This window comes from Aedes albopictus, chromosome 2, assembly GCF_035046485.1.
Source record: "Aedes albopictus strain Foshan chromosome 2, AalbF5, whole genome shotgun sequence".
In the NCBI taxonomy this organism is placed as follows: domain Eukaryota; kingdom Metazoa; phylum Arthropoda; class Insecta; order Diptera; family Culicidae; genus Aedes; species Aedes albopictus.
The window spans coordinates 251,752,321-251,776,290 of record NC_085137.1 but is presented as its reverse complement, the minus strand read 5'-3'; the positions used below and the strand labels follow the sequence as shown (position 1 = coordinate 251,776,290).

At 42.2% G+C, this 23,970-nt stretch overlaps 1 protein-coding gene across 1 annotated transcript; it reads right to left on the bottom strand.

The window, feature by feature from the left end:
• Window positions 1-15,319: 15,319 nt before the first annotated feature.
• LOC109427823 (uncharacterized) lies at window positions 15,320-23,940 on the bottom strand. Its single transcript, XM_019703408.3, has 6 exons — window positions 23,268-23,940; window positions 17,646-18,874; window positions 16,713-16,781; window positions 16,459-16,650; window positions 16,250-16,385; window positions 15,320-16,192 (listed from the first exon to the last, which is right to left on the bottom strand). The coding sequence occupies exons 1-6, from the start codon at window positions 23,545-23,547 to the stop codon at window positions 16,080-16,082; spliced, it is 2,019 nt and encodes a 672-aa protein (XP_019558953.3). The 5' UTR covers window positions 23,548-23,940; the 3' UTR covers window positions 15,320-16,079.
• Between the last annotated feature and the right edge of the window lie 30 nt (window positions 23,941-23,970).

The window sequence follows — 23,970 nt, the reverse complement described above, 5'->3', positions numbered from 1 at the left end:
GAATCAAACCCATGACCATCCGCATATGAAGCGAACGTGTGACCAACTACGCCACGGGCCCCGGCAGGAATGCATTTAATAGCGCCAGTTGGGCTGCTATTGCCGATGCGCTCTTGCGTCTGGGGATACCGGAGTACTTGTACAAGATTCTCGGAAGCTACTTCTAGAATCGCGTACTAGTTTACGACACGGAGGTGGGTCGGAAGTGCTTTCACATAACCTCAGGAGTCCCGCAAGGTTCCATCCTGGGTCCGGTGTTATGGAATGTCATGTACGACGAGGTGTTGAGGTTAGAGTACCCAGTGGGAGTGGTGATTGTCGGATTTGCCGACGATATTACGCTCGAAGTCTACTATGAAACGATCGAGGAGGTAAAGTTGACTACCAACCACTCGATCAAGATTGTGGAGGCGTGGATGCGGTCCAGGAAACTGGAGCTGGCTCACCACAAGACAGAGGTGACGGTTGTTAACAACATGCAGTCGGCGCAGCAGACGGAGATCAGTGTAGGAGAGTGCACTATCCTGTCAAAGCGCTCTGTCAAGCACTTGGGCGTGATGATCGACGATAAACTTACCTTCGGTAGCCACGTCGATTATGCCTGTAAAAGAGCCTCCACAGCTATTGCGGCACTGTCTCGGATGATGTCCCGGATGATGTCCATGGCGGCCCGGCGTGGGGTACCGCGCTAAGTACTGAATGCTACCGACGGAAGCTGGAAAGTACTTACAGGCTTATGTGTCTGAGGGTTGCAAGCGCGTACCGTACCGTGTCACACGACGCTCTCTGTGTCATTACTGGTATGGTGCCTATCAGCATTCTTATCAGTGAGGACATAGAGTGCTTCGAAATGCGCGGCACAAGAGGCATACGCAAGACTGTCAGGATGGCCTCTACGGTCAAATGGCAGCGCGCGTGGGACAGTTCCACCAAAGGAAGGTGGACCCATAGGTTGATACCGAGGGTAGATAGTTGGATTAATAGGCGCCATGGGGAAGTTACATTCCACCTGACACAGGTCCTTACAGGTCATGGTTGCTTCCGACAGTATCTACACCGTTTCGGGCATGCGGATTCTCCCGAATGCCCAGTGTGCAATGGTTTAGAGGAAACGGCAGAACACGTTTTGTTCGTGTGCCCGCGTTTTCGCACAATGCGTGACCACATGCTTGCCACATGCGGGGAGGACACAACTCCGGACAACTTGGTCCAGAGAATGTGTAGGGATGAGATTAGCTGGAATGCCGTTTCAACGGCTATCACCCATATCGTCTGAGAGCTACAGAGGAGGTGGCGCGTGGACTCGGAGAATGGCTAGTCCAGATGCAGTACAAGAGGTGGTCCATGGGTTCGAAGTCGGCTTCGTAGGTCATACCGGTGCCCTGCGGTCGAGATCGACCCTTACAGCGATTAAGTGGCCGCGGAGAGGAAGTCCCGGTAGCGGTGCTGTCGTGGCGCCAGTCTACTGGGTTGGATCCGAGCCCGCGGTTGGAAAGGGGTCCCCGGCAAGGGTCGGGGTAGGTGAGACCCTGCTGTCTGCAACCTACGGATGCATCTGATAGGGTCTGAAGGGTAGTGATACCCTTCCTTACGGGCAGGTCAGATCGGGTTACATGTCAGTTACATGCATCAGTTCTTGATGTCCGCTCAGCAGTAGGGCGCGGGCGGGGTTGACCCTGCCCGCCTTCCGAGGACGAAGGGAGTGGCGAGGACCACTCGGGAAACTGGCTAAGCGCCAGCATGCTATCGTGATGGACTCTCCAGAGCGAGTCATCGATGTTCGTTGCTGCTAGGCTACGGCAGCTAACCTTGAGGGTGCGATATGCACTAGCCCCTCTCTGAAGCAATACCTTCTTGGTGGTTCCGGAGAGACGTAGGGTTTGGCGACCATAGGAATGTGTTTTAGTGGGTCGAGGAGAGAGTAGTCCTGGCTTCTACTGGCGTTGTAGAAGACGGCCTCAACCCCACACTACCCTAACCTTCCTGTTAGGGTGTCTGATGAGCAGATTTATCCCCCTGTGGTTTAGAAGGAAAAAAAACCCTCAACTACCTGAAAAGCGCTTCGAATCAGGTGGAAAGAGATGCTGATGCACATGCCGCCTAACAATGTTAGGTAATCATCGGCAAAACCATAAGTAGGAAAAACCGCTATTATTGAGTTGCCTCAATAGTGTATCTGCTACGAGATTCCACAAAAGTGGTGATAAGACTCCCCCTTGGGGGCATCCACAAACACTCAATTTCCTAATCACCGCTTGACGCAATGTCGCGAAGAGATGTCGGTTTTTGAGCATTTGGTGAATCTTATTGGAAATCATTGGAGATATACCATGACTCCGTGCGGCTTCCAATATGGCATCGAAAGGCTCGTTGTCAAAGGCATCCTCGATATCTAAGAAAACACCCAAACAAGATTGCTTTTGAGTGAATGCTTTCTGAATATTGTAAACAATCTCGTGTAAAAGAGTCACAGTGAACTTTCCAGATTGGTAAGCATGTTGGTTCACATGAAAAGGCACGTTGGCCAGATTAACATTACGGATGTGATGATCGACAATGCATTCTAAGCATTTCAGAAGAAAAGAGGTCAAACTGATAGGTCTGAAACTCTTTGCTTCTTCATACTACGCACGACCCGCTTTTGGAATAAACTTTACAGAAATATTTCGCCAGGATTTAGGAACATACCCTGTAGCAAAACTGTAAACAAGTAGCTTTTTCAAAACATGTTTGAAATAAACAAAACACTTCTGAAGCAACATAGAATATATCTCATCTGTTACAAGAGATTTGAAAGGAGCAAAGCTATTTAGTGCCCATTCAATCGATTCTAAAGTTATGGTACTCCGAGCCGAAGCTAAAGAATCATAACTACAAGAAAATACATCAGGTTCATCCGAAGATGTAATATCAACACATCCGGGGAAGTGTGTACTGAATAAACATTCTAAAACTTCCTCAGTCGCCATTTGGCAAACGAAGTTCGTTCACTTGAAAATCCTTAGATTTTGCAAGGATTTTGTTCAGCCGACTGGCTTCACTCAAACTGGAAACATTTGTACAAAGGTTTTTCCAGTCGGATCGTTCATCAGACCAAAGAGCTTTCTGGTAGGCCTTGCGAGCCGACCTGAAGCCTCCGATCCAGCAGAACGTTGTCTGTTCCAACTCTTTTTACATTGTTTCCTGAGCTTCGCCAGATCAGTGGTCCACCAAGGGGTTCCATTTGTGGTCTTCACAGACCGTAGAGGGCAAGCTTCTTCAAAAGCTTCCATGATGAAGGCCGTTGTATTATCTAAATCACTTGGAGTGTCAATGGATGGTGAGTATCCATGAAATTTGCCTGCAACCAAATCGGTAAAGAGATCCCAGTTGGTTGGCCGGGGGTTCCTGAAACGCGAAGTTTGCGAAGTAACATTCACATGTTCAAAAAAGATGTAGCGATGGTCAGATAAAGATTCTTCATCTGACACGCTAATTGATCAGCTCATGACTAATTCCGCTAAAGCTGAGCGTTATGTCTTACACTTCTTATCTAACAGATATCATGAAGGTTGGGCGGTTGCCTATGTTAAGTAATCCAAGATCTGTACTACTTAAGTATTCCATCAAACTGGAGCCTCTCAAATTGATGTCTGAGCTGCCCCAGATTATATGGTGAGCATTAGCATCACTGCCAACAATTAGTGGAAGTCAAAAGGCCTTGCAGTGCAGTATGCAATGACTTGCTTGAAAGCATCCGTAGGGGATGGTTCATCATGCGGTAAATAAACCGAACACTAAACGTTGTTGAGGTTTCCAACAGATACATCGATTGCGATAGCACATACATCTCTAGTAGTTAGTTCAGAGATGAGTGTAGCAACGATTGCGTTGTTGACAAGCACACAAGCTCGAGGCATGACACGCGAGCTTACCATTTCATTTTTACTGAAAGTACCTGAAACACCGGGTTCACAAGGTTTCCTAGATAGAAAATCCCCTTACGAAAATAAGGTTCTTGGACTAAGGCCCCTTGGGCTGCACCATTTTGATTAAGCCTACAAAGATTGATCCTTGCTGTTCTTTTATGCTGTAGATTGATCAGAGCTATCCTAACCGTAGCCACTTCCCACACATGACATATGACACATGAGAAATAGGAAACTCCGGTCGCATGAAGATATCTTCGATTACCTTTTCGTTCAGGAACGCAGCGTCCCTTTGGTGGACCACAAGATTGTGTTGGATTACCAAAGCGAACATCATGCGCACGGTAGACATCCTGATGACGGGGGATAAGATTTCACCGTCATCATACCCGTAGCGTTGAGTGAAACCCCTTGCAACTAACCTGACTTTCCTTTCTTCGACCGATCCACGACTATTCATCTTCAGTCGAAAAGCCCACTTACAATCCACAGGTTTTCAATCTAACAGTATACATGCACTAGTTTCCACATTTCAGTTTTAGCTCACGACCTCAGTTCGTCTTATATCGCTTCCTTCCAGTCAAGATGCAAGATGCAATTCAACTCGTCGATGGTCTCAGGTAGGTTCTCCTCGTAGTTTTATGCCCTATAAGCAACTCACGAACAGTCATCCAGTTTGACCGGTGCAATTCGGATACGCGGAGTCCGACAAATCTCGGGAGGATTAGGTCGTCCATGTCGTCCCACGCAATCATCGAACTCGTCCTAATCGTTGACACAAACAACTTTCGGTTGAACTACTTCACCAGCAACCTGCACGGCTCTAATAATTGCCACCTCTCAAACAACCGCACAATTACCGGACAAATCTTCCAGCGATGAACATCGGGGACTGACCAAATGAACACTGTCACAGCTCGGCTTCGAAGGGCAAATCGCTTTCCGACTGCGTTAGTGTACTTCCACAACTACATCCCTGACGATGAAGACCTTCTTTGTGTCTCACAATCGGTACCCGTTGTCACCGTATTCGACAAAGTCGTTGTTTTTGCTCCTGGACTCGAACTTCTCCGTTTCTCCTGCGGTAACTGTCGGGGCTTTGACTCCGAAGATGCGGAAGTTGGAAACGTCCGGCTTGTAGCCATACCGCATGATACCGTATGGTGTCGTGTTGGCCATTAGTGCCACTGTACGACCGCCGTCAGCATGGCCATGTACCGCAGCGTCGACATCAGAGTGTCCGTTATACAGCGCCGGTGTATTGCCTCCGTACAACTGTGAATGACTTTAAGGGGACGGGAACTACGAGACAACGGCATCTCCAAGAAGGACTTATTGGTATGTTTTCCCTTGACATATGGCTCGCTCCACTATTTCACATTTCTTGAAGTTAAGACTAATTACCATTTCTCCGCTCACGACCTTTACAAGTTCACTTTTTCTGTATGTCCGAAGCGCCTATGCCAAATGGCCTTAATTTTCACTCGCGAGATTCAAGTTCAGTTTGAAGAGTTAATCCTTTTGCGGGGCTTCTGAAAGAACTTTCCAGGCGGCCTTTTCTCCAGAATGGTTTTTCCTTTGTTTATTTCGTTCCACGTTGTGTCAGGTTCCATGCTTCAGCATGACCGCCCGCGCTGCATAGTTCTCCTCCAAAACCTTCCTGGTATCTACGGTGCTACAGAGTCTCGGTTGCGTCCACGCTGTAAGGAAACTAACGTATTTTGGACACAGCATTACGCTAATGGGTTTTAGACAATATTGGTGCGTCACTGTGTCCAAAATATGTTGGTTCCCCTACACCATTTGAAAACTATGGGTTACGTCGTTTATGGCTACCTTGGCAGTATCCAGTTGTTCTCTAGAGGGACAACACAGAGCTCACCCTCGTTCAACAACGCTGCTTCGTGATTCTTCGCGCATGCAGAGGTAACATTCGATTGTAGTAATGCGGTCGCCGATACCGAACATTCTTGATGACTGAGATTTTTCAGTGCAGCTTGTTTATCACCAAATTAGTGGTCAGAGTCGATGTGAGCGCCACGATAGGACTACACGTCGATTGATGATTTTGCAATTTTGATCCATGTGATCTGCATAAGTATCACTACTTACAAAATTCAGTCCCTTTTGCAAGTCTTAACCCGTTTTGTTCTCTTGTTGTAACAAACATCACACCACGCTCATTGTACAACCAAAATTCTGAATTTTTATACGAACACATACAAGATAAACAAAAGAGACAAAGCGAAGCGCTGAAATTCGTCTCAGTGTCCTATGTCATACACTCACACACACCGTACTCAACAATACAACAGAAGTGAAATCCGGAAATCCAGGTTGAACAAAAAACTGTACAGAAAACTTTTACTATACACACTCATAGATAACGACGCAAAACAAAACCAACCCAAAACCGAAACGGAAATAGTTCGTCCCATGGATTGCGACGGAGCACATTTTTCACACACCATTTCGTATGGATTAAAAACTCATCAATCTCACAATAGAATCACTCGCGTAAAACTATCGAAAACGATTATAAAAAAAAAGAAATAGGTAAAACAAACTAGCTGATAACGAATCTCATCCAAAAACTCATTCAAATTTTACACACAAAACAAAAACAAACGCCGACTAACGGTAAGACAGAACTACTTAGGATAAAACTAAAGACATCGCGAACAACGTGGCTGTATTGTAGAGGGAAAAGCAGAGTAAATGATGTTTTTTTGTTTTAAGAACACTCCAGTATTCTATTTCGTGCGATCGATAAAACTACTTAGGTCAAAATGAAACTAAACGATACAAAAGGCGTAACTAATTTCCGCTTCGAGCTTCTTCTAGGAAAAATAACCATATTGAGTTTTCTGTTTGAGATGGCGTAAGTTATGATGGCTATTAGGTTACCAGTTTTCGACACCAGTGTGAATGAGAGTGTCATCCGGAGAAGGATCGCAGATGATCGAATTTGTGCGCTGGAAATGCGCAACATAGGCAATAAAAGAGCAGAGGACTGACACAGTGAAGACCAAGGCCAATTATTATCAAATGCCCGGCTTTTTGCTTGTATAAATTGTGATTGTTTGAGTTGGGTACTACACCGTGCGCATCGGGTACAATTAGCTGTGATGGGCATTCGTATGAAAAAAATCGTTGTGCGCAAAGTGGTACAGAATGCAGACCTACGGAAATAGTAAGGAAAATCATTCCAAGTAATATCTTAAGTATAGTAGATTCCAGAAGGTTGCAAATGCCATCAGTTAGACAAGATTTATCAAATTTTGTTCGCTAAGTGAAACGTATACATATTGCAGTTACCGAACATCTACTATACACGTTTCATTAAAAATTTCCCTTTTTATTAAAAATTCTCATTTAGGGATTCTGTCGTTGCTTTTACCAAAACTTTTTAAGGAGATCTACCAGAAATTTCCTCAATCAGTCAAATTTAACTTTCTGTAATGGAATCATGTTGAGACGTTCAGATTTTATGATAGAATACCTGTCTTTCGGAAACCGACTAGAATTGTTAACAAAACCTGTAAAAAAGTTCTTTATGGAATCTTAACAAATTCCATGTTCACGGAAAACTACATTTCCATACAGGTGTTCGATTTGAGTAGATCGTAAGCATCTTCTAGTAAAAAAAACTCCGCTATGCCAATGAAAATCTTTTCAAGAAACCCCTTCAAATCAATCATCCAATGCTGCATTTTGGACCACTTAGTGCACTGAAATTCCAAATTCAAGCTCGTAGAGTACATTTCAGAGAACAAAAATCCGCGCAAAACGCAAAAATACGTAACACGTTAAAGGAATAGTAACGGTCGCCATCTTCTGACATGGCGTCCATCCTTCGCTAGCTATTAGGAAAAAGGCTTATAGGATTTCTTCTTCAATCTAATAAATACGAGTACTATACAAATCTTTCTAATAAATTCTAAAAGGAAAAATCTAAAAGAACAAAACATATATACAGTATATTGGTTGAAACAAATGAGGAACGCTAACACATAACAAACAAGAAAACAACAATTTTAAGCCAGCACAAAACAAGCATAAAAGAAGTGAAACCTTCTGAAAGATATTTTAGGAAAAAATGCAACTTGATGCGTGAACCGCACGCTGCCACATTAAGTTTATATATTTCAAGTTGTGTTCCCGAGTTTTGTTTGGCGCGAAACCGAAGTGAAGCGTGCAAAATAAAAGATGGCTGAAACGCACAACAAATGAGAACAAGAACGCAGGTGCAATATATCCCGAAGTAGAAATCTTCCAATTACGAAGCCGAACAAACCATACACATCATCATCGCGTCTTAACAAGAGAAATTCGACTGATTCGATCGTACCGCGTGGTTCCACGAAGGCCACATGTTGTACTGCAATCATCCTCCAGCAGAGGGCATTTTGAGCCGATTTTACTTTTGTGGATAACATTCTTTCGAGGTAGATGAGGACACGCCAACCGATTCGGTTGCAGGAAGTTAGGAAGCAGTGACAAACACACACACACACACGCCGAATATATTAGGATGCGAGTATATTATTAAAGAATTATATAACGAATAACAAATGAAAATGAAACATAGTAGTTATTGATTTCTGCATTTATTATTATACATATTATCTATCTGAAACCATTTACCAAAAAAAAAAAACAAACAAACAAAAACGAGTGACACAAGAGAAGGACACAGCAACGACGCAGAGTTGCATATTCACCCGATTTAAAAGAGCTGTGGTCCATCGCCTCGAGTTTGAGGAAGATACGTTCAATAGAAAATGACCGACAAGACACAAAAGCAGACCTTTAAATTAAGTCAAGAAATAATATACATAAGATAAACCGAACTTGGGGAAGACATCTAGAGAAATGTAATAAACTTTGAAATTAGAAATAAAACAATTGAAAAGTTATAGCATTGTGTTTGTTTATCGCAATAGTATAACACAGCCTTTAAAATACCTTTATCGTTTCAACTAGACTTGATGATGATTTTGATTATGTATCCTGAGCACCCCTGCTCAGGATGCATAAGGGCCAAAGAAAAAAATCTCCAAAGGCTCGCTATAGCCTTGACCTGGGTCCAGGTCAGATTCCTATTGACTTCCTTGATTACCTTGTTGAGGCTTCATAGCCAGCCACGAGCCCCTGGGTCTGCCTCTGCTACGATGTCCTTTCGGATACCAATCTCCAGCGCTTACTTGCAGATTTCGTGTCAACCCTTTCGAAGTGTGTGGCCAACCCACCTGTATTTACATTCTCGAATTTCCGTTGCTATCGTTTTCTGATGGTATCGTCGATGGAGCTCAGTATTCTAGATCTAGTTGTGAGGCCACCAGGCCCCAATTATAAACCACAGACAGACGGTTTATAAAAACCTGTAGCTTCTGTGTAGTCTCACGCACCATGTTTCGCTGGTGTACAACATCACAAATTTCACGTTGGAATTAAAAATTCGAATTTTGGTGCGTTGACTGGTCTGATTAGATTTCCATATATTTCGTAAACTTGCAAAAGCAGCCCTTTTTATTTCTAAAACCCATAGAAGGAAAGTCTGCTCAACAGACATCCGAACAGAAAGGTCCGGGTAGTGTGGGGTTAAGGCTGTCTTCTGCAACACTCGTACCCACTAAACAACATTCCCATGGTCGCCAAACCCTTCGTCTCTCCGGAACCACCAAGAAGGCATTACTTCAGATATGAGCTAGTGCACATCGCACCCTCAAGGCTAGCTGCGTAGCCGGCAACAACTAACATCAATGACTCGCTTTGGCGAGTCCATCACGGTAGCTTGCTGGCGCTTAGCCAGTTTCCCGAGTGGCCCTCACCCTCGGAAGGCGGGTAGGTTCAACCCCACGCCCACTCCCAACTGTTTTGCAGGCATTGAACTGATGCCTACGGCTACGTGCAACCAGATCTGAGCTACTGAAGAAGGGTATCACTACCCTTCAGGCCCTATCAGCTGCACCAGTAGGATCTTCAGCTGCCCCGGCCCTTTGCGGGGAGTCCTTTTCAACCGAGGCCTCGGATCCAACCCAGTAGACCGACGTCACGACAGCAACGCTACTAGGACTTCCTCTCCGCGGCCACTTAATCGCTGTAAGAGTCGATTTCGACCGCAGAGCACCGGAACAGGGTTGTTAACGTTAATCAACGATTAACGCCGTTAACGTTAATTTTCGTGCAAATCAACGTCAACGGCGTTGCGTTAATTTTCAGGGTTGTTAACGTTAACGTTAACGACTTGCGTTGATTCAACGTCAACGGATGCCGGTAATTGTATCGTTAATTGGCAATTAATGTATGATAACTTTTTGAATTTGCCAGGCCAAATAACATTTGCTGCCTAGTCGTGTTCGGTACAGATACTTTTCTCTTCTTGGCGTAACGCCCTTACTGGGATAAAGCCAGTTTCTCCGCTTGTGATAAATGAGGATTTTGACAGCTATTAACTAAGAGATTTCTCCGCCAGTGATATCAGTTTGAAGCTGTACAACGTGGGACAGATTAACACATTTTATACTCAAAGAAGTCAAGGAAATTTCCATTACGAAAAGCATCTGGATCGACCGGGAATCGAATCCGTCATGTGGCATTATTCTGATATACCCCCGGCATTTTGCTCAGACAAAAATAGCCCCCCCCCCTCCTTGAAGGACAACGTGTTTTATGGCCATCAGCATGTTTTTCATGAATACTCGCGCGTTTCAGTGGTGAGGATACCTTCTTGGGTATGTTTTCGCTTTCAGTTGATCTTCTCGGAGAGACTGTATGAAAATTGAAGATTGCACTATCAACTCACATGGTGTTCTGGGCCACTATTGATCACAGTAGGCATACACATGTCAAAGTCAGCTTCGTGTGAATTCTTTTCCGCCGCTGTTATTAGTCCACCCTCATGAGTCAATTGGTTCAGCTGAAAATCTGAAATGGGCTCCACCTAGGTCTTCACCGAGATCTCATTGGTTACAGGGAGTTACTGGATAACGTTGATACACATTTCAAGACAAATGCACCACAACCGGAACTCAAAATGAAGCCTCAAAACGGAAGATGAAGCTTCGGAAACTTCACAAACTGCAGTAATGGCTCCCACTGAGCAGTCGCGCAGTCGAAAAGGATCATCGACGGAATTTTACACGTCATGACCCGAGTGCTTGGCGTCCATTTCTTACGACAGCTGGAGAGGAGAATGGTGCTGACGATGAGGCATATTCTGAAGATTGTCAAGATATAGAAGGAAAAACTGTTAAAATTTTACAAGCCGGCAGCTCTGGAAACGCAAAAGTATAGTATACATTATTTCTAGTACATTTAAAATACCTCTTAATTGTAGCACATTGTTGAGTTAAAGTTTTACATTGAAGTTGAAATTCATGCAGAATTGCATGAAAATTATGTAAATTACTTAACTTTTGAATCAGTTGTGTGGAATGCTTTCTATTTTAAATTGTTCCATGAGATGTGTTGAACATGCTTCTAATGACTGGACCTGCTGTAATACTCGTTACCTATCCATGAAATAGCGCCCATATTAGTGGACTAACAACTCTTCGCGCACTAGGCAAGGCTCCAATATGTCGCATAAAGAGTTGCCACATATAATATTCGGTTAGCTAATGGAATACGGGAGCAATGGTTCTGATCAAAACGAATGCATTAGTAGACAAATCCTATCAAGACAATTTAGAATGAAACGAATAATTAGATGATCTAAATTAATTTCACAATAATGTTGTAAAACTGCTTTTTACTCTACTGAAGCGAACGTATCTTTACCTTTATAGCATGAGTTTTTATGAGCCATTCGACGGATTAGGTTTCCTGAGAAGGTCGATGCCAAATGTGCTTCCGGCAAAGTTGATTCGATGTCAAAAAAGCATATCATTAACGCAAAATTAACGTAGTCGTTAACGTTAAATCAACGCTCAGCGTTAACGTTATCGTTGATCAACGAGCCTAAAAAATCAACGCACGATTCGTTAATCGTTACAATCAACGTCAACGAGTTAACGAAACGGCGTTAATCGTTGATTAACGTTAACAACCCTGCACCGGAATGACCTACGGAGCCGACTCCGAACCCCTGGACCACCTCTTATACCGCATCTGAACTAGCCATTCTCCGAATCCAACTATCTACCCTCGGAATTGCGCGCGCTGCCATTTGGCCATGGAGGCCTTCCTGGCAGTCCTGCGTGTGCCTCTTGTACCGCTCATTTAGAAGCACTCCATGTTCGCCCTGATAAGGATGCCGATAGGCACTATATCAGTGATGCCGCAGAGCGCGTCGTGTGACACGGTACGGTACGCGCTCGCAACCGTCAGACACATCAATCTGTAAGTACTTTCCAGCTTACCACGGTAGCTTTCAGAATTTAGCACAGTGCCCCACGCCGGGCCGCCATACCTTAGTATGGACGTATCGACACTATCCAGAAGTTTGCGCTTACTGACATACACCGCAGAGCTTTTGGACATCATCCGGGACATTGTGGAGGCTCTTTTACAGGCGTAATCAACGTGGCTACCGAAGATGAGCTTATCGTCGATCATCACGCCCAAGTGTTTGACGGAGTGCTTCGACGTGATAGTGCAATCGTCTACACTGATCACCGCTTGCTGCTCCGACTTCCGGTTGTTCACAACCATCACCTCAGTTTTGTGGTGAGCCAATTCCAGTTTCCTGGACCTCATCCACGCCTCCCAAACCTTGATCGAGTGGGTGGCAGTTAACTCCACTTCTTCGATCGACGCACCGTAGATTTCGAGCGTAGTGTCGCCAGCAAAGCCGACAATCTCCACTCCCACCGAGAACTCTAACCTCAACACTTCGTCGTAAATGACATTCCATAACACCAGACCCAAGATGGAACCTTGCGGGACTCCTGAGGTTATGTGAAAGCACTCACGACCCACCTCTGTGTCGAAAACTAGTACTCGATTCTGGAAGTAACTTCCGAGAATCTTTTACAAGTAATCGGGTATCCCCAGACGCCACTTAGTCAAACGCGGTGCTCTCACGTACATGCAATACCACGATGCCTAGACAAGACCACCCTAGAAATGGGAGACCACTGGCGTACTGGTGGACTCAAGCTATTGCGAACCTACATAACATACTTATATTATAAGACGCTGTACATAAACTATGTAGACTCATTTTTGGCCATCTCAGAATCCCCCTCCCCCCTCGTAGACTTTTGTTCATACAATGTTTTCGAAATTTGTATGCACCGTAGACCCCCGCCCCGTGGATGAGTCTGCTCCAGGTTCACGAGTGGTTCCATTGGTTCATGAGCACCCGACGAGCAACTAACGTAGTCAACAAGATTTTGTTGGTCAGTCTCCGACCATCATTCAACGTAGCCAAGGCCTCTTTGACGCTCCGCACCATGCGTTCCCACTTTTGGTATTTTCCAAAATTTCGCGGGCGTGTTTCTCCTCAGCGGACTCAAGCGGAGGCGTCGACTCAATCAGCGCGTCCTCCAGGATGAACTGCTGTCGAACTAGGTCATTCAATTCTCTATCAGCATCGCAGTTGCACTGGTGAAGGTTTACAAATCAATCCGATTTTCGATAGGGCGTTCGCATCTGGGCCATAGATGGACCATCCCAGCAGTGATTTTACCGCGATCGGTTCAGCTGGTCGGTCGACGCAACTATCCAGGGGCGCGAAGAGACTCAAATTTCCCAAACCTTGGAGAATTCTAGGCACGGCCTCGGAGTACGCAGAAACAGGAAGATTTCGGAGATGTGGGAATCGCTCGGATAATTCGTTGAAGGCCAAACTCTGACTCGGAAGGTTCAACTCTTCGACGGTGTGCGCAGTCTTCAGCACGTAACGACGGGGTAGTCCTTTTCCGGAAATTTCGAGATCCACGCGCTGCGAGCTCTCCTCATTCCTCTTCACGCTCGAAGTCCATCTCAGCTCTAGAGGTTCAGGAACACCAACTGCTCCAAGCTGCCGTGCTTCAATACGCGTCAAGGAGGACCCTTCGTCCAAAAAGGCGAAAGTTTCGCATCTGCGGTTCCCGTTGAACAACATAACTGGTATAATCCTGAACAAAACGGATTCTTGCGACCGCTCATGAGCGTTGCATTCAGACACTCGAAATTGTCGCTGCCGCTGTTCCTCTATTGAACCGCGATCATAACAATGTAGGAGTGGGTGGTGGCGGTCTCGGCAGTTCCCGACGTTGCATCGGATTCTCGATCGACATCTCCATTGGCCGTGGTCAAACAGACAAACCTCGCACAACTTCCAATGATGGACGGCTTTTAGACGAGATTCTAATCCCAGCTGTTGAAAACGTTTGCAGTTCCGGACACGATGATCCGTTTTACCGCATATCGGGCCGAATTGACTTTCCTCATCGCACATGCCCCTTCTCTTTCGGCTTCTCCCTTTCGGCTCTCACAACCGTCGTCTTCTGTTGGATCGGTGACGTAACTTCGCTAGCGTTGTTCACCAGTTCTTCCATGAACACTCCGAAATGTTTTAGGTTCGGTTCCGCATACCCTCGCTTGAATCTTGCCCACTCGAGCTTGTTCGATGCTGGTAGCTTCTCCACTAGTTCGCCGAGTAGCGTAGACAGTTGGCCGATGGCCGAGTAGCGTAGACAGTTGTACAGATGGCCGCTGAGATTCGCGGCCTCCAGTTGATCTCATAGCAGTTGCACCATTAGGCCGAAGTTGATCAGCGACTCTAATCGTTCCGGTTTTGACGGGCTACACAGCCCTGCAGCACCGTTTCAGATTCAACCACATGAATTCTTTCAGTGTAACACATTCACTTTATCTCAATTATATTTGGAAGGGTAAAAGCTCCGGTAGTAGTCAGAATTTGAGATGCACAAACGGGTAATCTGTGCTATCCACAAGAAAGGCGTCAAATTAATGTATGAGAACTTCCAAGCGGTCACCATTCTGGATGCCACCTTTAAAGTGCTATCTCAGATCATGTTACGTCGTCTTCCACCTTAAGCGATTCAGTTTGAATCAAGGTCGTTGCAAATCCTCCAGCAATTTATTATCGGGTCTCAACGAGCTATGCGCGTTGGCTCCAGATAGGATGCGGCATACAACAGATTTCTAACGCTCAAAGCCTATATACATCCGATTCTTTTTTTTGCACGGGTCTGGTTTTTGTTATAGCACAGTCAATTTTTAATCAATTCTCATGAAATTTTGTAGACATGTTGACTGAGTTATAGCAAAAACTAGACCCGTACAAGAAAAGAATCGGGTGTAAAATCATGGACGAGAGCGACTTCCCTGGAAAGCTTACCAAGCGAGCAACGATGGCTGGTTTGCTTGCAGAACTGCTGGAATGTTTCAAATGTATAGCAATCTGGTATCGAACATGGACACACTGTGATACATTCAATGAACAACACCCTCGATTTAATTTTAACTTGTATTTCCTGTTCAGCAATATGGTAATTGTAAGATATTCAGCGTGATAGATGTTACTGGTTGTAGTTTTGTGTTGGTTGTTTTAGTGATACAAATTGCTGCTGTTGGTTTTATATAATAAATATGGGTACAACCCGTAGTAATAAACGGTTGCTCGTGGCGATTTGAATAGTAAATCCATTCTGCTCCATCAACCTGCTCTACGACAAGGCTACCTTTTTTTATTGTAAACCGTCCTTTTCTCGTAAACTGGGATATACATCGATAGAAACAGTCTAAACCTATAGGGTGTATCTCAGCTCCACATGCGGAACTAAAAGATTTCCCATTTTGTGTGTATACATTCTAACAAGGATATGCCGTTCACTAAACGCTAATTTGTAGTAATAAATATTTGACAATCTATATTTACAATTGTTTTAACATATCGATAGCGTTGCAGGGTGAAAGCTCATGTACAAAAGATTTACGCAAGATACGAGATAAGTAGTTAAGGAAAGCAGAAGCGGAGTTCAATAAATTAATATATGATCTTCTAGTTTGTGCCAGCAAGCTTCGATTGGATACATATATCGTCATGCCTGAACATCGTATATAGAACTAACTGAGAATCTTCGTAAAACCCGGTTCCTTGCTTGAATTGACGGATGGTCGTTCCTGAACCAAAACCATAAAGTTTAAAAGCTGTGCTTAGATCAGACGAAAGTACACAAAGAGAGCTTAATCATCGTATTTGCCCAAGCCGGTTCAGGTTATCCTGGTTATCGTTATGGAGCCACTCTTGTAGTACTGGGGGATATTGATGATCTGGTTTGTTTGCTTGCCTCGGGATGGCTGCCGAAGTATATTGACTATTTTGCCTAGAAGTAAAATAAGTTAAATACAAAGGGCGTATTTATTCGCGAATTCGTCCTTACCAAGCACATTCAGCGTGTGGAAGTGTTTGTGTTTGAAATCGATGATCTGCCGCAGGTTGGTGTTGGCATTCCATCGTTTAGCGATCTCGTAGGAGTTGATTGGGACCACTTCGGGTATGTCGGAGAATGGATCCAACTACAAAAAGCGAAAGATAATCGTTAGTGGAAAACCTTCAGTATTTAGCCAATGGACCAAAAGTCAAACCTACCGGATAGTATTGTACTTCCAACGGTTCATCACAGCACGATTTTATGGCATCGATTAGCTTTCTGAAGTTGCAGTCGCGTTTCGACATATGCAGCAAGTACTGCGGGATGTTCATCTTACTCGTATCAACAGTGTACCTTTCGTTGAAGTATTGCCGCAAGACATCCAAGTTTGGTGCAACACCGATTCGAGTCTACGAACGCAATATATTAGAATGGATCAACTGAACGCTACTAGAAGATAATGAATACTTACCAAAGCTTCAATTATCGTCAATTCTCCACAATTTATGGTGTATATTGTTACAGTGTTGTCCGCACAAAGCTGTATAAAAATAATAATTCAATGTAGACAATACTTTTAGTTCAACGTCGCTTTGTATTAAATAATAGGAAACCTAAACTATTTGTTCCTGAATTATTCACAACGCCTACAATAACTCCTGACTCAAACTTTACTTTTGTTTGAAATGGATTCTTTTCGAGCAATGTCTTGCTGCATTTTGGGAAATGTTTGGTACCGTGGGTTGCCCTAACTTCACGCGGGTCCAAATTTCGCTCACTGATAATATTTACAGAACATAATCATAGAACTAATCGTTGCATTGTCCAAATTTTACTTTAGATAGTATAGTTAAAGTGAAATTGGGACAATTGCACAATTCAAGCCTAACTTTACCAAACATCGTATGTAACATATGTAAACAAAAACAATATTTTCACATGATACGCTAAATTTCGGTAAGGACAACTTGTATACCTTTGGGGATGATTTGTGAAAAAAACTCGGATTTTTTACGTTTCTAAAATGCTCAATGTATGAGTTGCTCTGGGAACACCGAACTTCCCGTTCGATTTTCTCCGTTCGTGGATTTTGTCAGATACGGTGTTTGGTAAAGTTAGGATTGAATTGTTTTTATGATTGTCTTAATATGATCAGTGAGCGCAATTTGGACCCGCGCGAAATTAGGGCACCCCACGGTACCCAAAATTTGACTCAAACAATATCAAATTAGGCAGGACACCATAATTCCCTTACTTATAATCTTACTTATAAGGGATTCGGTTTATTTTCTCAGAGGAAACTCGAATGCAAAAATCATATTTTAATTTCAAGAAGGCACGGTTTAGCATTCAGTCCAGTAGTTTATGCATTTCTTGCAACTGGTAATCCAGGTACTATACTTACATCTTGCGAGAAATCATCGGGTACCTCCTGATCCCTCTGGTCCGCCTCCAGCTCGACGCACAGTTCTTCCATGCTCTTGGACAGCCCCATGCTCGGCGGAGTGGCCTTCAACTCGTTGACCTTGTTCAACGCCTGCAGAACGATTTGCTCCGCCCGGGCGCTCATCAGGTCCGCCTCCGAAGTGCTCGTGTTCAACGACTGAAGAGTATCGGCGAAATAGTCACCCATGTGAGAGTGAGCTCCTCCTGCTGTTCCCCCGTGATGATGATGCTGATGCTGATGCAGATTGCGCGCATGACACGATCGACACACTTTCTGTAAGCTCAGATCCTGCTTCGTTTGCATGAGTAGACCCTTTTTCTTTGTGCAATCTAGACAGCAGTTGGACTCGTCATCATCATCGTCATCGTCAGCAATGTACTCCGAGTCATCATAGTACGAGTAGTGATACCGATGGCCACCGGAAATGCTGGACGCTTCTGTGCAATGCCTGAGATCCAGTTTAAGATTTTTCGAGTTTCCCTTAATGGAGGATTTGCTGGTTCCCGGAAGTTCGTAGTCTCTTGCTTCCACGGTAGACTGTTGGGAATAGGAAAACTTTTTAGGAATCGCTCCAGTTTGCTTCTTTTCAATGGGCACAATCGGGGATGTGGCCAATGCACCATCCGCTTCATCCACAGCATCCACATTTCTTCGATTTGGCGAGTCCCTCTCGAAGTTTGGACTTTTAAGGGGTGACCGGACTATATCTTGTCTGGAGATTCTCTCCACCGGCAACGGAGCAGGCTGGAACACCCCATCTCCATCCAAATCCGGATGTTCGTTCAAATTTTCCAACTCCGAGCTGGGCTCCGGATCGAAATCCATCTCTAGAAAGTCAGTCTCATCATCCGCGGGTTGTTCACGATATTCCAGTAAAGCCGGAGCACCATCGTCATCTCCTCGGTAAGCGTAGATGCAGTCATCCGAAGCAGAACCGTTCTCGTCGTCCGAATAGATGTTGTTGGGCAACAGAATGATTTCCTCAATCAAACCGTTGTCGCTAATGTAAGACAGGTTTCCGAGCGAGTTGTTATCGGAATCACCATCATCCGGTTCACCATCATTTTCGTCGTCCAGAGGATTAAGAAGCACCGAATCTTCGATTCCTCGTTCCCGTTTGCCATTCAAGAAGGGCTCTTCGGACTCCGTTTTTACAACACCGGCTATCGTAGACTGAAACAGCGGCTCTGAAATAAGGGAAATCAGAGCAATATATTAGGTCAGAAAAATTCGATCAGACACTTGGTCTTTTTTAAGTTTTTTTCAAAATGTGTTGATAAATTTATTCCTTCAGGAAATTACCTACATAGGAATTCTTATACCATCAATATATGGTAACTGGGGGCAGGATGAGTCACTTAAGAAATGGACCCCTATAACTGTCTGAATATAAATCGCATTTCTCTGTATTCTACCACGACTCTCAGATACACTTGTCAGCTATGATATAAAAGTATAGGAAGGTCATATATTTTGAAACCTGCTTCTTGACAAGCAATTTTCAAAAAATGACCCATCTTGCCCCACCTCATTTTTACGGGGGCAAGATGGGTCAGCTATCAGAAAACTCGATTTTTCTTCAACAAAAAATACTATATCTTCTATTTTTTCTCTATACATCTAAGCTTAACAGACGTAAAGATTACATGAAAAAAGTGTTGAAACATATCCGTAGATTATTCTCAGAACTAGAAGATTTTTGTTCAGGTAGCCATGAACGGACTTTGAAAACCTATATTTTTTGTAGGAAAATTTCAAAAATAGTTTCACAAACTCTCAGTGCTCTAATTGCTTCGATAATGTAGGTCACAGAATAGCCTTTCAATGAAGAATAAAACATTTTCAAAAACTATGCAAACATACCGAAAAATTAGCGTGACCCATCTTGCCCCGTCTACACAATACACGTAGTTATATGGAGTGTTAAGGAGTATAACGAAAACATATTTTATTTTTTTCTGTGCAAGGAACGTAAAGAATTTCCAAAACAATTTATCACTTTTTTGTGTATCCACTTCGTTTATCTGGGAAAATTATTGAAGGATTCAAAAAATATATAGTACGTTTGAAAACGGTACTGACCCATCTTGCCCCCACATACCATACACTGGCAGAAGTAAGTATAAAAACCCGATTTATTCCAACTATGGTGAACAGAACCCTTCTTACACTATTGTTGTATTATTTGTACTTAACATAATTATTTTGTGTGATGGACCAAAGTTCTAGAAAAAATGTGGATTTGGCATCTAGTGAATTGGTTTCCAAAATAGCATCATGGACCATGGACTTAACTACCAGAAATGCCAGACACATTCTAGAATCTTGTGTGAAATTAAAAAAAAAATAGCTTACCGTCAAACGGGGTGACTTGCAACACTTTTCAGCTTCAACTAACAAAAAATGTTGATTAAACTCATTTTTAAAATTTAAACTCTTTGTAATAGTTTTAATGTAGAGGGGCCTACAAAATAAAGTGAACAAGTTATAGATTGATTTATTTTTTCATGTTGAAAAAGCTAAATAAGGTCGTTTTTGATAAAAGACGTCGTGCTGGGTGACTTGCAACACTTAATGTAAATCCCTTTTCAAACACGCAGATATTTATTTTTAGTTTCAAGCATATTTGATAAGTATTCTTGCTACTATTGTGATATCGTTTGGGTTAACATTCATATGTTTGTATTTGTTTTACATAGAAAACTGAATTGTGAACTTTTATATGGAAATATTGGGTTACTAATTGTTAATTTGATATAAGTTTTTATGTACTTTTCAGTTCTTATGATGATCCTCCAGATTATTGCTGGTGAACTATTAGTTAAACAACAATATTTCGTTTTTCTGGACTTTGAATTGTTAATAAAATGAGTGTTGCAAGTCACCCCGTCTAGGTACCATATTTCAAAACACATGATTATAACAAATATATTGTAATATTTTTATAGAGTAAAATGGAAATGTATATAGCTCATTATATAAAGAATCCGCATAGAGAATGTTATTTTTGGGAAATTATGTTTTCATTCTTTTGCAGGCAACGATTTAGGGCTCACATTTTTGTTACTTTTTCATACTAATGTTAAATTTATGAATATTTTGTTGAAACTATTGAAATAAAAGTAAAAATCGTGGCTACTACTAAGATAGTCCGTTATTCACGTTTTTTGATAGATATAGACAGAAGATATCAAGTGTTGCAAGTCACCCCGCCGTTGCAAGTCACCCCATTTGACGGTACATATTCTGGAATATTGTATCTTTTGTTGACTGCCAAAAGATCTTGAATCGATTAACAAATGGGTAAGAAAATCAGCGAGATACACTTTGTCTAATATCTCTTAATCAGTCGATAAAATTAGCTCCGAAGTATTTGGTATTCATGATTATGGTGTAGAAAGGACAAAAATTATATTTCTACTAAGTTAATCAGTTTTGGCATTCGCTAGTTATTTTGGCTGTCCAGTTTTTGCATTTTTCCCACAATATTCAAATTCAAAGCTTTCATTTAACGTATTGTTAGTTTTCATATAATTCCTGTGTATTTGTAATTTGTTATTTATAATTTTGTTGAAAACAATAACCTAGCACACTTTGTATGAGGTCAGCATTTTTTATTGAAAAGTAATTTCCCATAGACTGGTCAAAAACTCATGCAAGATAACAAGTTGTTGTTGTTTGTTTATTACCAGGGATTTTAACCTTTTATGGGTCATTCATCCCGTAACAAGATAACAAGTGAATATAATAATAAAAACCCGATTTAATCCACATATGGTGAACAGAACCTTTCTTACACTTATTAAAACTATTGTTGTATTATTTGTATTTAACATATTTATTTTGTGTGATGGGCCAAAAGTTCTAGAAAAAAATGTGGATTTGGCATCTAGTGAATTGGTTTCCAAAATAGCATCCTGGACCATGGACTAAACTACCAGAAATGCCAGACACCTTCTAGAATCTAGTGTGAAATTTTTTAAATATAGCTCACATATTCTCGAATATTGTATATTTTGTTAACTGCCAAAAGATCTTGAATCGATTAACAAATGGATAAGAAAATCAGCGAGATACACTTTGTCTAATATCTCTTAATCAGTCGAAGTACTTGGTATTCATGGTTATGGTGTAAAAAGGACAAAAATAATATATCTACTTTACTAATCAGTTTTGGAATTAGCTAGTTATTTTGGCTGTTCAGTTCTTGCATTTTTTCCACAATATATAAATTCAAAGCTTTCATTTAAGGCTTTTTACGGCATCATCAGCGTCGGCAGCCATGTTGGATATGAGGGTCGACATTTCAAAGTGATAATTCTCTACCACCAAAGCGAATATTCATATGAAAAAGTATCATCCTATATGCTCACTCGCAGTGATTACGATGATACTTTTTCAGCTGCGTTGCTGCAAAATTGACAGTTTTTTATCACTTCAAAATCGCGAGGCAAACAATCATTGAAAAGCAAAAAGTCAATGATTCGTTTGAAAGCTTAGTGATGCATCATGACACCTTAACGTTGAACCATTCGTCATTGAAATCATCGTCATCATCAAACATTTTAAAGCAGTTTTTTCGTTCACATCGAACATTTTTGCAACGAAAATGGATTCACTGTGTTCCACATGAGGAATGGAATACAGTGAATACATTTTTGTGGTCATTGTTTTGATTTAGAGTGAAAAAACTGCTTTTCTATTTCCGAAAAATGATGACGGATGCTTGAGCCTTAACATATTGTTAGTTTTCATAGAATTCCTTTTTATTTGCAATTTGTTATTTATAATTTATTGAAAACAATAATCTGCTAGTATACACTTTATATGAGGTCAGCATTATTGATTAAACAATAATTTCCCATAGACTTGTTAAAAGCTCACGCAAGATAACAAACGAATATAATAATAAAAATAAAAAAAAGGAATTTATTGAAATACTCTTCGAAAGATATCTCAGTAACCAAATGTCCAATCGAAATAAAATTTCAGGGCCTTTTACAAGGATATTGTAGCTTTCATTTGGTGCTAAGAGAACCCAAATCGGTTGACAGACGGCTGAGATATTTATTATGATACACTTGGTCAAAAATCTCAAAAAGTTTAGTTGAATAAATCCCAAGTACTCTTCGAAAGATATCTCTGTAACCAAATGTCCAATCCTAATGAAATTTCTGAGCAACACGTTTACACAGATGTTTTAAATTCAAATAAGTATAAAGGCACTTTTGGTATGGAAATCGTTAATTTTCGTAAAAGCCTCTCTGAAAAACCGTGAGTGCCCCATAATGATGTTTGGCATAACGTGAAATACAACAATTTTGAGAATAAGAAACATAACTGAGGTCAAGCCAGAGGATCATTATGCCAAATGGGATACTCCCCGAAAACCACGAGGAACTCCTTCGAAAATGTTAGTAAGGATACTCTCAAAGATACGAATACAGAAATTTTGCATGAATATTTTTTGCAATTCTTACAGGAGTAGCTCCTGAATAAATTTCATCCGAAAATAATCAGAGATACAAATAATTTAAAGAAACACTCATCCAACAACTCCAACTACGTCTACTTCCATACCGGTTCCATTGCTGGTACAAGTGGGCTCCTCGCCGGGTTTTTCCGTCTCGCCTTCTACCTGCTGATGCGGCATCAAGTTCTCCTGCTCGGCAATATTATTATTGTTGTTGTATTGATTCTGATACTTCAAGCCGGTGCTTCGATCCTTCGGTATCGCCCCTTTGCTTACGTTCCCGGTTTTCGCAATTATCGGCGACGGCTGCTGCTGCTGCTGCTCGTGCTGTTGATGATGTTGGTAGCAATAGTTCTCATTCTCGTTGCTATCCATCATAGCGAGCATGCTTCTGTGAGGTGCCTTCGCGCGATTTCGGCAAAATATGATGTAATGTGCACCCGTTTAATTTTAACAATCACTTACAACCTCCATTTGATCATTATCACTTCACTGTTTGATAGCAAAATTTTCACCCATTTAAAAGGAGGGATGACTTCAAATTCACGTCTTTTTTGCAAGCTTCAAATCTTTGTCAATTTCACATTGTACTCCACGATTTAACAGCTTCTTAGACGTTCATCCACTTCCGTCGTAAAACACTGCCTTCACTTCCAAATCAGCACTATTTTCACAATAAAATTTACAATATTTTCGCCCAAAAATCACTCCAATGTGCAGCTGCAGTCATTTTCGTTCTACTTTTTGCGTATCCGACTTTTGTTTATCTGTCAAATTGCATTCTGCGGTGCATCGGATCGGGTGCATCGC

Excerpts from the sequence above, each read along its gene's own strand:
- LOC109427823 (XM_019703408.3), bottom strand. The coding sequence starts at position 23,547 with ATGCTCGCTATGATGGATAGCAACGAGAATGAGAACTATTGCTACCAA. Across the intron at positions 16,782-17,645 it reads CCGATGATTTCTCGCAAGAT|CTTTGTGCGGACAACACTGT; the intron begins GTAAGTATAGTA and ends ATTTTTATACAG. Across the intron at positions 16,386-16,458 it reads TGGAAGTACAATACTATCCG|TTGGATCCATTCTCCGACAT; the intron begins GTAGGTTTGACT and ends CGCTTTTTGTAG.